We start from the raw sequence: 14,499 nt of genomic DNA on the forward strand, positions 1-14,499 counted from the left end.
AGACTATCCATATCCAGTCTCTAGATTTAAATTCCTGACTGCTTTAGAGAGAGACAGTGCAAAACAGATTTTGGATGGTGCTCTTGGTGATGTTTAGTGTAGGTTTCAGTTATTCAGTAATAATGTTGTTATTTCTAAAATGCTTAGGTGCAGTTGTATTTGATCTTGAGATCCAGGATAAAGAGCAGGTTCTGCAATTATAGAAGCCTGGATGTTTGTTAATATCTTAGGTACTGTCTCTCTTTTTTAAAGATTTATTTTATGTATATCTCTGCATGTGTGAGAATAGGCAGCTGCCAAGTCTAGATGAAGGATTCAGATCCACTGTAGCTAGAGTTAGGGTTGGTTGTGAGCCCTCTGGTAGGGTTGCTGGGATCCAGTCATCTACAGAAGCAGTATGTGCTCTTAACTATTGAGCCATCTCCCCAGCCCCATTGTTATCATCTCTTACCTTTAGCTTGCTTTCTTTTTTTTTTTTTTTTTTTTTTTTTTTGAGACAAAGTTTTTATGTGTAGCCCTGGCTGTCCTGGAACTTATGCTGTAGTGCTGTAGACCAGGCTGGCCTCAAACTTAAAGATCCACCTGCCTCCATTTCTTAGCTTTATAAGGAATTTGCTATTCTGGAAAGCTATTCTGAATTTGTCCCATCCCTCCCTGCCCAGACAAGTTTCTCTGTAGCTTTGGAGCCTATCCTGGAATTCACAGAGATCCACATGCCTCTGCTTCCCAAGTGCTGGGATTAAAGGTGTGGTGTGCACCACCACTGCCCAGCTATTCTGAATTGTTTGTTTGCTTGTTTATTTATTTAATTAATTTATTTGACAATGTCTTATGTAGTCCAATCTTGGCATCAGCTTCCTATGTAGCCCAGGATGACTCTGGACTTCTGATTCTTTGCTTCCACTTTCCAGGGGCTAGAATTATAGGCAAATACCACCTTACCTGGCAGGCTTCTTCTAGTCTTCTGTGTTTCTTGTATCTTTTAATTAAGTGGAAAAATCTAAAAGCTGAACTTAGAAGATCCAAAGAAAACTGGATTATGAATTATGGTTGATTACATGATAAAATTAATTGAGGTGGAATAGAGTAAAATTGTTAAACTTTTTGACTGATTGGAAAATATTTGAGCTAACTTTTTTCAGAGCTCTGAGGGAGAAAACAGTCATCTCACAAATAGGAGGAGTGTGTGTGTGTGTGTGTGTGTGTGTGTGTGTGTGTGTGTGTTTAGTGCATATATGTTTAAGTGTGTGTGAATGCCAAAAGACAACTTCATGGGTCATTTCTCAGGAATCCACTCTTCTTGCCTTTTGAAGCAGGCTTTGAAATGCACAGACTTGGGTAGGCTGTCTGGCCAGTTAACACCGGGGACCTGCCTGGCTTTTTAAATTTTTTAAATTTAAATTTTGTGTTCTTTAATATGGATTTTGGCGATTGAAGTAAAGTCCTCATGCTTGTATGGCAAGCATTTCCGAGACGAGCTGTCTCCCGGGCCCTCAGATAGGCTGTGCTTGTCTTAGCCTTGTTTAAACTCTCTTGGAAACTGAAGTTTTACACTTTCACCTTCTCTTTTAGTTGATCCCATTTATTGACACCATTCTCAAAGACCCAGGACTGCGACATGTGCCTCTCTCTAGCCATTTAGCAGAAACATTAAATTCCTGGGAAGCCAAAGCAGATGTAGAAAAAGGTGCCGAAACCATTTACAACTTGGAGAATGTTCTGCTCAACTTCTGGGAAAGACTTTCAGAGATCTGTGTTGAGAAAATCAGTGAGCCGGAAGCGGATGTGAGGTGTGTTTTGGGTGTGTCTAACCTCGTAGGGGTCCTTCAGAAGCCGAAGAGTTCACTGAAGTCAAAGAGAAAGAAAAATGGTAAGGTCAGGTTTGCCGATGAAGTACCTGAAGCTCAAAAGGAGAATGAGAAGTGCGCATCTTCCGAAGGGGAGAACAGTGAAGGCTCCGAGGGAGTGACTGAATCTTCTCTCATTCGTGATTCTGCAGACCTTGTGTCTCCTTTGAGGAAAAAACCTCTGGAGGACTTAGTCTGTAAACTTGCAGAGGTGAGCATTAACTTTGTCAACGAGCAGAAATCAGAGCAGCACCTGCAGTTCCTCTCCACGCTGCTGGACTCCTTCTCCTCCGGCCAAGTGTTCAAAGTTCTCCTTGGGGACGAACAGAAGAATGTTATCAAAGACAAACCTCTGGAAATAGTCAGACTTGCAGAAAAAAGTCCTGCAGTGCAGTTCTTGTACCATAAGCTGGTAGGCTGGCTAAATGAGAGTCAGAAGAAGGACGGGGAGTTCCTGGTGGACATCCTGTACAGTGCCCTGCGATGCTGTGACAGTGACGCCGAGAGGCAGGATGTCCTGGACGATCTAACCAAGGTATGACTGTCGCACACCTCTGCTACACAGTTTTATGTGCATGACGAGAAGAAGTCTGCTTGGGTGCTAATCTGGGATTGCTTACCTGCCTCTGAATGTCAGTTTGAGGACAAGCAATATGCTCTTCACTGTTTTGAGACGTACTGATCAGTTCCTTGTTGATAAATGGTTGGTAACAAAAGAGAATTCTTTTAGTTTCTGCCTAGTGTTGTCCTTTTCTTTTGGATGTGTGAATTATGTTTATTATTTTATATTATTATTATATTATAGAATTATTTATAAATATATTTATATATTAACATTTATATGTTAATGTTTATATAAATATAAATATATAATAATTATAACAATAATATTATTATTATAAATTAAACTTTCCCATTTGTCCTGCAACTCTCTGTTTCTCCTTTCAGGAGGACCTGAAGTGCAGTTCTCTTCTTCAGATCATTGAAAAGGTATTTTAAGCCCCCCCTCCTTTTTTTTTCCTCTTTTCTGTTTTTGCGTGTTGGTATCAACAAAACCACAGTCTTAATCTCACACTGACTGTAGTCAGGTGTCTGATAGAGCACATCCTTATTATTGGAAATTATGACAAGCTGGCTCTGAGGAACCAGTTTGTTTCCTAGCAGGTGATCCAACATTGTGCTGGATTCTAATTGAGGTGCAAGGCTTCTGCCCTCTGTGTTCTGTAGACGTGAATGAATGGTGCTAGCTCTGACTAGAACGTGTCTGGAAATTCTTTTCCTATGTGGAGAACTGTTCATGATTTGAAAATGTTCCAGCATTGTACCATTTGCCATTTGATTAAACAAGAAAGCTAACGATAAAAGTAAGGACATCGAATCAAAGGATGCAATTTAGCAATTTTTTAAATGGCTCTAGTCTTCTTTCCTAATGATGACTTAAATGACATAACTAAGTGTGTATAATCAACTACTGAAGAGACTTCCTCTTACAGCATATTTTGCTGATTTTTCTATTTTATGTGAATTTGTTTTTCTCCTTTAAAATAGTAAAAAATACAAAACAAAATTAGCAATCTTAGTAATTTCTTTTCTTTTTCCCTTTCTGCTATGTTGGGAGTTGAACCCAAAGCCTCCCCCATGCTAAGCAAGCACTCTGTCCCCGAGCTGTGCTTCAGTCCCATCAGTTTTTATGGCAGTTCAATGATAATAAGTTTAGTCACATGTTGTTTAATTCATCTAACTTTATTTTGTGAAACTACATTGTAGTTGTTAGTGTAGCTCAGAGGTAGAGCACTTGCCAAGTATGTTTGAGGCCCTAAGTTTGATTCTTAGCACTACAAAATACAAAAAATTAAATAGACAAAAACTTTTTCAATTATGTTCATTTAACAATAATTCCCAATTTCACCAATTGGTTTATCTTTTACAAAATATAAGTGCAGAAATTTTTACTGTTTACTGAGAATTATAATAATAGAATTACTATTTACTATGATTTACTGTTACTGAGAAGTATAACTTACTAAGCACACCATTTACATTGGTTTATTTAGTATCCTGTAAGCAAGCTACGTGAAGAGCCAAATGAGCTGCTTGATAAGCCTTGAATCAAAACAGGGAGAGTCAGTAATTTGATAAAAGTAAACTGATACAGGCTCAGTGGGTAAATGTGTTTGCTGAGCCATATGACCCGAGTTTGACCTGATGGACCCACATGGCAGAAGGAAAGAGCCAGTTCTGCAGTTTGTCCTATAGCTCCACACTTGTGCCATAGGTTGTGCGCCCACACACATACATGCACGCACGCATGCACGCACAGCACGCATGCACGCACCACAAATGTAATTTTTAAAAACTAAGAAAAGAGAATAAGTGTCTGTCCACCCATTTGACTCCAGCTGTATCTGCCAGGTCGGCAGGTGTGGAAGACCATCTTCCTGTGCAGTGTTTGCAAGGGTCCAGTTGTCTGGGTGTCTGTGACCCTAGCTATCTTGCTTCTTACAGTTGCACAGTCTTTCACTAGCTATGATAATGCATTGAGACCCCTAACCCTCAGGGCTTGGTAACAGACTTGACATTTTATTCAGAAATTTCTCTACCAGGAGAGAAGCTTAGTTTTCTAGATAAAACCTATTGGTTTACAAATTAAGAAGTAGGCCCTGGTTGGTTGAAAGATTTGTCAAAGATCATAAGGCTAGCTTAATGATAAGGCTTAGATTGAGTTGTAAGCTCTGATTATCTGTACTTTTTTAACATAAGAGATAAGCAGTTTTTAGTCACTACCCAACGTGCACTTGGGTTTTCTTTTTTTCCAGATTGCTTTGAAATGAACCAAGTTGCAAATTCCTTTCTTCTCAGCCTTTAAAGCAAAAGAAGCTCTGGGAACATGGATCAGCGTGGTTTTGGGGGTGGATTTACAAGTTTTTCTTTCACTTCCCCACTCAAATGAAAATAAAAAAGTTACCATTAGATGCTTGGACCTTGGCACTCTTTTTCAGAGACTGGGGAAATAATTTACCCCATTCTTAATTGAAGTAATTGACTATTATATATCAATTGTTCTTTAATTTTAGAAAAAATAATGAACAAAAGTATACTGTTAGGCCATTTATAATCTATCTTCAGAGTTCATTCATTGTTCATTGAACATATCTTCAGGATTGTTAGTAGGTATCAAAGAAGTTTAAAACAGTGTCTTCTGGCAAGGAACTCACAGTCTCATTGGAAAAATAAGACACACAGAGATGAAACATTTATGTAATAATACCTTCTAGTAAGTGCTTTAGAAAGTCAGAAATAGTGATCATCTTGGGCTAGAATGGATGGGGAGATTTTGAAAAATAGGTGGGTTTGTACTAATTTTCAAAGAATCAATGGGATTTTGATATGTGGGAATATATGTGGTTGGAGGATAGCATAACAGCGCAGGAATGATTATCACCTATTACTGGGAGGCAGGGAAGACAGTAGTCTTCCTAGAACCTGGGAAGGAGGAAGAGTAGAGGGGAGAGCTGGGACCACAAGATGGAGGGAGCCAGTAGGAGCCACATAATAATAATCTGGACACACCTTTTGATCTTGCTACTAATCTTTAATTTTATGGTTTCTAGGCATGTTCTAGTTCAGATAAACATGCTTTAGTAACTCCTTGGCTAAAAGGCAGTATTCTTGGAGAGAAATTGGTTACCTTGGCAGACTGTCTCTGTGGTCAGGATTCGGAGTCCACAACATCTTCAGAACCTCACTCCTCAGAACAGTGGACTCTGCTAAGACTGGCATTGTCACAACATGTTAAAAATGGTAGGGACACACTTCTGTTTTATAGCAGGGTTGATAATTCTTTCTGCCACTTGGGGGTTCCGTGCTTTTAACTTGAATACTGTTGCTTAAGAGATGTTTTTTCAAATACATTTGTTATAAATACTGTGTTTGTTACATGGTATGACTTGAATGATACATAGTATTATTAATTTTGATTTAAAGTTCTTTAATATAACATAGTTGCCCACTCTTGAATTTTGTAGGCCATTGTTGGGTTTTACTTTAAAGTTGCTTTTTAAAAACTTGAGGGCTTTTAGGTACTAGAGGGCAGATTGACTTTTTAAATGTTTTTTGTTGTTTAATATATACATGTATGGCTTTAAAAAAAAAACAAAACATCAGAAAGAGCTAAGTGATTGCTAGTCCAAGGTAAGATATTTCAAAATGCATTGTTAATACTCTTTATATTTGTCTGTTTTGATTTTTTTTCCTGTAGATTACTTGATTGGAGAAGTATATGTTGGAAGAATTATTGTTAAACTTCATGAAACTTTATCCAAAACAAAGGGCTTGTCAGAAGCTGAAAATAGTGATTCTTCAATGTCTTTTGTCTGTGATGTGGCCCATAGCTACTTCAGCTCAGCAAGAGGCTTACTAATGCCATCAGCTGAAGATTTGTTGTTAACTCTCTTTCAGTTATGTGCTCAGAGCAAAGAACGAACACACTTGCCAGGTAATAGCCTACTGCTCAAATGTTTTGTTGGGAATCTCCAGCTCTGACCTTCATAGTGAGTGTAATTATTAATTGAACTGTAATGTGTTTATTAGTTTTAAAAATTTTGAAAAAATAGCACTGTCATGTTTTTGGTTCTAAAAACCAAGCTAAAAATAAACATAGAGGTTATGTTTCTAAAGTGCATGATTGATATCAAGGAAACAATGTGGAAGGGGCCATACTGGATGATTTAGAATCTTAGCCTCTTTACTCAGTAGCACTAATAGGGTACTTCATTTCCTTTAAAATTACATTCGTTTATTTTGTGTGTGGATACAGGCATTTGTGGTTCACGAGTATGTGCCACTGTGTATGTGTGGAAGTCAGAGAGCAACTTGTAGGAATTGGTTCTCTCCTTTCCCTCCCTCCCTCCCTTTCTTCCTTTTTTTGTGGGTTTTTTTTTTTTTTTTTCTTTCTCAAGACAGGGTTTCTCTGTGTAGTTTTAGTGCCTGTCCTAGATATCACTCTGTAGACCAGGCTGGCCTCAAACTCAGAGATCCACCTGCCTCTGCCTCCCGAGTGCTGGGATTAAAGGCGTGCACCACCACCACGGCATGGCTCCTTCCTTCCTTCCTTCCTTCCTTCCTTCCTTCCTTCCTTCCTTCCTTCCTTCCTTTCCTTCCTTCCTTCCTCCTCTCCTCTCCTCTCTCCTCTTCTCTTTCTTCTCTTCTCCTTCTCCTCCTTCTCTCCTCTTCTTCCTCCTCCTCCTCCTTTTGAGACAGAGTTTCAGTATATAGCTGTGGCTGTCCCTAGAGCTCAGTGTGTAGACCAAACTGGCTTTGAACTCAGAGAGATATACCTGCTGCCTCTGCCTCCCAAGTGCTGGCATTAAAGGTGTGGGCCACCACTTACCGGCCCCTATAATCTTTTTTTTAATACTTATTTTCTGTTGAAAAAGATAAGTTGTTATTGTACTCCTCAAAGGACAACTCATTTTGGTAAAGAAGGTCAGGATAGGGAAAATGGCTAGCTATCTTATCACTTCATATTATTATGGTACAAGATAGCTTATTGTGTGATATGACAGTTACTTTTGGTAATGAGAGTTTTTGTATTTTGTTTTAAAATAACATTTTAGGATCTCAGATCTGCAGCAAATTTGTTTCAGATGTTTTGTACTGATAAGAATTCATTCAGTGAGATTACAAATTATTGCTAATTCCTTTTTAGATTTTCTGATCTGTAAACTGAAAAGTACTTTGCTCTCTGGCATAAATCTGTTGGTCCGTCAGACTGCAAGCACACCCAAGCAGAGTACTTTCCTACGCTTGTCAGTTCTGTGGCTGAAAGACCAGGTTCAGTCTTCAGCTCTGGATAACACGAGGTAACCTTTTTGTGCTCACTTCACTGTCCCTCGTATAAGACCTCATTCTGGCTGGGATAGTGCATGCCTGACTATATGATGAGAACCTTGTCTTAAAGAGAAAAAGATGTTCGTGATTAGTGTGAGTTCCAAACCGTTTAAGAATTTCCAAAGGCCAGGAGTGGTGGCGCACGCCTTTAATCCCAGCACTTGGGAGGCAGAGCCAGGCGAGTCTCTGTGAGTTCAAGGCCAGCCTGGGCTACAGAGTGAGTTCCATGATAAACTCCAAAGCTACACAGAGAAAACCTGTCTCGAAAAACAAAAAAACAAAAAAAAAAAAAAAAGAATTTCCAAAACTAGATAGTCCAGATTTTTCAAAAAACATTTTGTCTTAACATTATTCATTTAAACTTTCAGTTGAACAATTATTCATCTGTTAAACTGTCTTCTGTGGTTAGTGGCATGGTTGTGGTATTATTCTGTATTAAAGATTTTTGGATTGATAACTGTGATTTTTCATGGCCACCATACATACTAATTATTCTTGGTGGTTCATTTTTAAGATTCTGGATTACAAGAGTATTTTATATAGCTGCCCATATCATGAACTTCAGGCAGTGCATATAGTATCTTTGGGGTTGGTTCAAATAATCATACTTTGATTTGGTAAGGTAGTTGTATTTCAAACATTTCACATCTAAAAATGATCATCCACTACATCTTGAGATAGAAGAAGCATTACTTAGTTTCACATTACAAATGTTTGATTATACCCGAAGTTTTGATTCTATGTGTCTTAGGTGTGGTGAGGGGTAGGAAGGACCGTCTTCTCTTTGTCTGTCTCTGTCTGCTCAGGTGTGCTGTTCCTATAACTGGACGTTTGATGTGCACTGGATTGTTGAACCTAGTTGTCCCATAACTACAGTTCTTTGCACTATTCTTAGTCTCCAGGTCCTCTTGTCTGCTGTTGGTGATTTGTTGAATACTCTTGTAGAGAGTGAGAATACTTCTCTTCTTGGAGTCTATATTGGAAGTGTAATGCCCACTGACAGCGAGTGGGAGAAGATGAGGCGGTCTCTTCCTATTCAGGTATGCTTAACATCGAAGAGTGCCTTTCTCATTCTGAAGTTTTTATTTCATGCATGCTTCAGTGTTTTTTCCTTGAGAATCAAAAATAGTTAAAATCTGTCTTTGGATTTCTATTGCTGTGAAAAGACACCATGACTATGGCTACTCTTTTTTTTTTTAAAGGAAATGGATTTTTTTTTTTAAAGATATATTTATTATGTATACAGTGTTCTGCCTGCATGTACACCTGTAGGCCAGAAGGGGGCACCAGATCTCATTACAGGTGGTCGTGAGCCACCATGTGGTTGCTAGGAATTGAACTCAGGACCTCTGGAAGAGCAGTCAGTGCTCTTAACCGCTGAGCCATCTTCCCAGCCCATCTACGACTACTCTTATAAGGAAAACATTTAATTGAGGGGGCTCACTTATAGTTCAGAGATTCAGTCCATTATCCTCATGGTGGGCAGTATGGCGCCATGCAGGCAGACATGGTGCTGGAGTAGTAGCTGAGAGTCCTACATCTTGCAGGCAACAGGAAGTTGACTGAGACACTGGATGGTATCCTGAGCATGGGAAATCTCATAGCCACCCTCACAGTTACACACTTCCTCCAACAAGGCCATACCACTCCAACAAAGCCACACCTCCTAAAGGTGCCACTCCATGTGAGATTAATAGGGGCCAATACATTCAAACTACCACAAAAGCATTTCTTTTCTATCTTTTTTGTTTGTTTGTTTTTTTGTTTTTCTGTGTTCTGGAAGTCACTTTGTAGACCAAGCTGACCTCAGAGTCACAGAAATTCACCTGCCTCTGCCTCCCAAGTGCTGGGATTTAAAGGCATGTGCCAACACCACTTGGCTTAAAAGCATTTCTTGCATTGCTCTCATGTCTCTGAACATTACAAACAGGTGTTATTAATGCAGATATAATATTTGACAATGATATAGCCTCATGTAAAGAGGAATGAGGTCTGGCTCTGTCTTAGGGGATCTTAAAAAAATGTGCATGTTGATGACTGCTCTGATAGAAACCAAAGTTCTAGGCTACTGAGGATTTACATAAACTACACTATCTAATAGTCTCATTTGAACAAAAGGAACTGGATGAATACATAAATAAACATTGGAAATCTCTAAATAATAAGTAATTTAGAATATGTAATGAATTTGCATATAATTTAGTGTGTTCTGTTTACAGTGGTTATACAGACCTCTTTTAGAGGGAAGATTGAGTTTAAATTATGAATGCTTCAAGACTGACTTTAAGGAACAAGATACACAGACTCTTCCCAGTCATCTGTGTACGTCATCATTATTGAGCAAAATGATCTTGACTGCTCAGAAAAAGAAAATCGTCCTAGAAAACAATGTCCTTGAGAAAATAAGTGAGTATTTATGAAGGTTCTGATAGACAAACCATAAAATAAACAGAACTTATTTTGTTTAGGCTTGCTGTAATATTGTTAGCTGTCCAGCAGAGTTTGGTATAAAACCTGTTATTTTATTCAAGCTGGCATAACGTCAGAGTAAGGAGATCCTATGTCACATGTCCTGAAGAAAACAGGTGTGATGCTTAGTGTTTTGTCAGGATTCTGAAAGCTCTCTTGGTGTTTGAACATACATACTTTTATACACAGGGCTCTAATTATTTTACTAGCAGATAGAGGCTCAAATGTTGAATCTCAAGAAGATTTAGCACCCCAGCAAATGTCCCCCTTCGCAGTATTGCAGGTATGTCCTATAGTGTTCCAGATGGACAGTTGGCATACGTGGGAGGGAGTCATGCTCTGCTCTGCGGAGGAAAGGTGACGACAGCCATGCTTAATTTACATTGCTCAGAGTCTGTCCCAATGTAAGACTAGAAGCTGATGATTTATCTTGTTGCATTCTTTTAGTTTATGTGTGTGCACTTGCCGGTACTCCTGGAAGCCGGAAGACCACTTCAGATCACCACTGAAGCTCGTGTTACAGGCAGTGTTGGGTGGGCCGGCATGGTGCTGGGAACTGAACTCAGTCTTCGGGAAGTGTGGCAGCTGCTTTTAACCAGGGAGCCACACCGTCTAGCCCCTTATCCCCACCTTTTTTTTCTTTGGAGGCAAAAATCTCAGCCTGCCTCATGAGGCCTACCAAATATGAAGAAACTTAATCATTGTCATCTTTCTCTAGTGATTGATATTTTTTGAGATAGGGTCTCAGCATATGGCTCTAACTGACCTGGAACTTGATCTGTAAACCAGGATGGACTCAAACTCACAAAGATGGACTTGCCTCTGTCTCCCAAGTTGCTGGGATTACAAGCCATTATGTCCAGATAAGGGATGTTTAGTTTTCTTGTCGGCTCTCAGTTAAATACTGTAATTGTTTTTGCTAACTTAATGAATAACTAGTTAAGGTAGGATCAGAGTTCAAGACTCCTGATTCCATGACCCACATGATTTGTAAGAGCTCTGGCTATCTCTGTGCTGGAAACCTGTGGTCGTGAAGTTTTCTGCTGGACTCTTGGTCCTTTTACTCTCACAACAGTGCCGAGAGATTTTACTGCAGAGCAGTCTTTTACCAGGACATAATGCTTTGTTTGTGGTTTGAGACAGGGTCACACTGTGGGGCCCTGGCTGGTCTCACAGAGATCTTCCTTTGTTTGCCTCTGAAGTACTGGGATTAAAGGCATGTGTTCCCCACCCCCATCCCTATGTTACTTTGGTAGCTTTCACTGTTTTTGCCCAATTGGCATGAAGTTCTCTTCTAAGGTCTCAGAGCCCCTTAGGTTTTCTTTCTTTCTTTTTTTTTTTCCCCTGTTGTTTTTTTTTAAGATTTATTTTTAATTATGTGTAGGCATGTGTATCTGTATGTGAGTATGTTCACTTGAGTGCGGGTGCCCTCAGAGGCCAAAGGAGTCATATCCTTTGGAGTTGGAGCTATAGATGGCTGGGGGCCATCTGCCACGGTGCTGAGAGACAAGCTTGGCAAGAGCTCTCTACTGTGGAGCTGTCTCTCCGGCCTTTACCTTTGTGTAGACCGAGCTGACCTTGAACTTCCTGAGGTCGGCCTGCCTCTTCCAGCACTAAAGGTGTGAGCTACCACCCTTGGCCCAGCTTCTTTGACCTTTGTGTAACTTGCCAGTAACTTACTGCAGTCCTAGCTAGCACTTTTCAGTAAATGAGGCTCTGTTTGGAAGAGGGGTGGTATTTGTTTGGACATGGGGCCTCACTGAGTTGCCCTACTGGTTTCTTAACTTCTCCCACCTCAGCCTCTTGGGTGCCTGGGACTGTAGGTACGTGCCACTGCACTCGACAGAGGGACTGCTGTTTTATGTCACTTTCATATCTCAAAGCCATTTGAGAACTAGCTGACAGCTGCGTTTATAGTGAGAAATGGGTGGAGGAGTGAAAGTGTGTTCTGTATGACCAGAGAGTCTGTGATGGCTGTGCTTTAGAGTTTAGTGAGCAAATTTATTATATAGTGCCTAGCAAGAAAGGTGATAGAAGAAAGAGCAAGTACCTGATAGAAGTAGCAGATAGTGGGGCTGGAGAGATGGCTCAGTGGTTAAGAGCACTGACTGCCCTTCCAGAGGACACAAGTTCAATTCCCAGCACCCACATGGCAGCTCATAACTGTCTATAACTCCAAGATCTGACACCTTCACATAGACACACATGCAGGCAAAAGCACCAATTCAAATAAAATTAAAAGTAAATAAATTATTTAAAAAAAAAAGAAGTAGCAGATAGTTAGCAAAGTGTCATCAAATTGAGCAGTCACAGCGTCTAGCAGACATGACTGGAGTCTCTCAGTAGAGAGAGCAAACAAAAGGTAGCATCTTCAAATTAACCTTACAGATCTCCAGCAGAAATCAGGTCAACTGGGGAAACACAGTTGAGTGTTAACTGGAGTTCCTGTTGACCGTGGTCAGAGCAGTGTTGTCCCTAGTAAGGCTTGCATGTAAAAGAATGAACAGCAGCAAATATCATCATCGGAGCGGGTACTTAAAGTCATCTAGTGGATATCAACTGAAGGAGAGACCTAGGTGGGGGGTCCTCTTGGTCCTCTCCATGGATAAGCTTCTAGTGTCTTTTTTCCTTTGCAGGTGTTTAGACTGTGGGATAAACAATGGTTATGTTGGTGGAAACAGATTGCTTCCTCCCTGTTCTCACCACCATGTTTTCAATAATACCCTCGCTGCCGGCTGACTTTCTCCTTGTTTTACAGAGTTAGGAAGCCAGCTTGCTCCAGGACAAGGAGTTTTGGAGGACAAGGGAGAGCCCCAGACTCAGCTTTCCACAAGCTTAGATAGTGTATGACAGTGCAGTCAGCATGGGGTCCTGTAGACCGTGTGCCTTTGATAACTGCTGTGCCCATTCTGTTAGTTGCAGAGCTGCTGTATTCACTGCAGTGGTGTGAAGAACTTGACAATCCGCCACCTATTGTGACTGGATTTTCTGTAATGCTTCAAAACATGAATATAACGTATGGCAGCTTATCTGTACTTGGTAATACTACCAGCCTCTTGCAGCTGTTATTTGACAGGTGAGACTTCCTTTCAATTTGTTGTAAAGTCATTATTTGTATATGGCTTTCCCTTCAATAAAATGTAAGCCAGTTTCAAAACAAAAAGTGCTTTTGTTTCAATCAGAGCATTGATCTGAAACCCTTTTAATAGTAAGCACTTACAGATTTTAAATATTTAATCTTCTAGGGGAGGTATTTGGATTTTGCCTCTTATTTAATTCATAAATACACTGAGGTAGCAGAAGATGAAAGAATTAGAAGCCTGTAGACATTGTTTTAATTTGTTATATGTGACTGGTGCTCCCATGGCTTTCAAATTCAACATACACTCCCCCCCCACCCCCAGACAAGTTTCTCTGTGTAGCTTTGGCACCTTTCCTGGAACTCACTATGTAGCCCAGGCTGGCCTCAAGCTCACAGAGATCTGCCTGGCTCTGCCTCCCGAGTGCTAGGATTAAAGGCGTGCACCACCATCACCACCACCACCACCACCACCACCACCCAGCTTCAACCTGTACTTTAACTGTATCTGCAATTTAGATGTTTCTTAATGTTGTAGCCATGAGTTTCTCTTCCCTAGATGAGGAAAATGGATTATGAAAACAGTTCTTGTAGCATAGTTAGATGTTTAACTGTTTGAAATGAAATTTTTCTTGTTTTAGTTTACCAGTATTTTGAATATGCTTTACAGTGTGAGGACACCAGACTTCCTCTCTAACACTGGTCCATACTAACACTTTCATCTTGCTGGATGTGGTGATGCAGGCATTTAATCCCAGCACTCGGGAGGGATCTCTGTGAGTTGGAGACAGTCTGGTCTACATGGCAAGATTCAGGTAGCCAAAAAAGGCCAACCCCTTCCCTCAGGGTTTTATTGGTGCTTCTTTGCCCTTCACTGAGACTCTCAGTTACTGTCTGGGAGACAGCTCTTTCTCAGCTGTGGCTTCTGATCTGCAAGTAGGATGTTTAAGGTCATCTCTCCTCAAGGATCTTGAGGTACTTTGATATTGCCTGGGAGAGAGCACTCAGTTCCTGTTGTGTGAAGAACTACCTCAACTCCCAGTCCTCGGGTAGTTAGTGGCAGTTGTGTACAAAGTTATGCATAACTTAGTGATCCAAATTTATTTAATTCTGAAAAAGGAATCCTGATAATTAATCAGTGTTTTAAAATCCTAACACTTTTCAGAATGATTGATGCATGCCTATATCTATGTATCTATTTATCATCTGTGTTCT

General features: G+C 40.2%; 1 protein-coding gene across 1 annotated transcript in view; it reads left to right on the forward strand.

Moving 5' to 3' along the window:
* Positions 1-14,499, forward strand: part of Ltn1 (listerin E3 ubiquitin protein ligase 1) — a 56,032-nt gene that overhangs the window by 17,699 nt on the left and 23,834 nt on the right. The window contains exons 10-17 of the mRNA XM_028875965.2: positions 1,573-2,382; positions 2,796-2,837; positions 5,459-5,648; positions 6,106-6,342; positions 7,555-7,708; positions 8,632-8,776; positions 9,956-10,142; positions 13,122-13,281. Of these exons, the coding sequence (XP_028731798.1) occupies positions 1,573-2,382; positions 2,796-2,837; positions 5,459-5,648; positions 6,106-6,342; positions 7,555-7,708; positions 8,632-8,776; positions 9,956-10,142; positions 13,122-13,281 (1,925 nt within the window). The remainder of the gene's footprint in view (positions 1-1,572; positions 2,383-2,795; positions 2,838-5,458; positions 5,649-6,105; positions 6,343-7,554; positions 7,709-8,631; positions 8,777-9,955; positions 10,143-13,121; positions 13,282-14,499) is intronic.

The sequence above is a fragment of the Peromyscus leucopus genome, chromosome 12, assembly GCF_004664715.2.
Source record: "Peromyscus leucopus breed LL Stock chromosome 12, UCI_PerLeu_2.1, whole genome shotgun sequence".
Taxonomy (NCBI): domain Eukaryota; kingdom Metazoa; phylum Chordata; class Mammalia; order Rodentia; family Cricetidae; genus Peromyscus; species Peromyscus leucopus.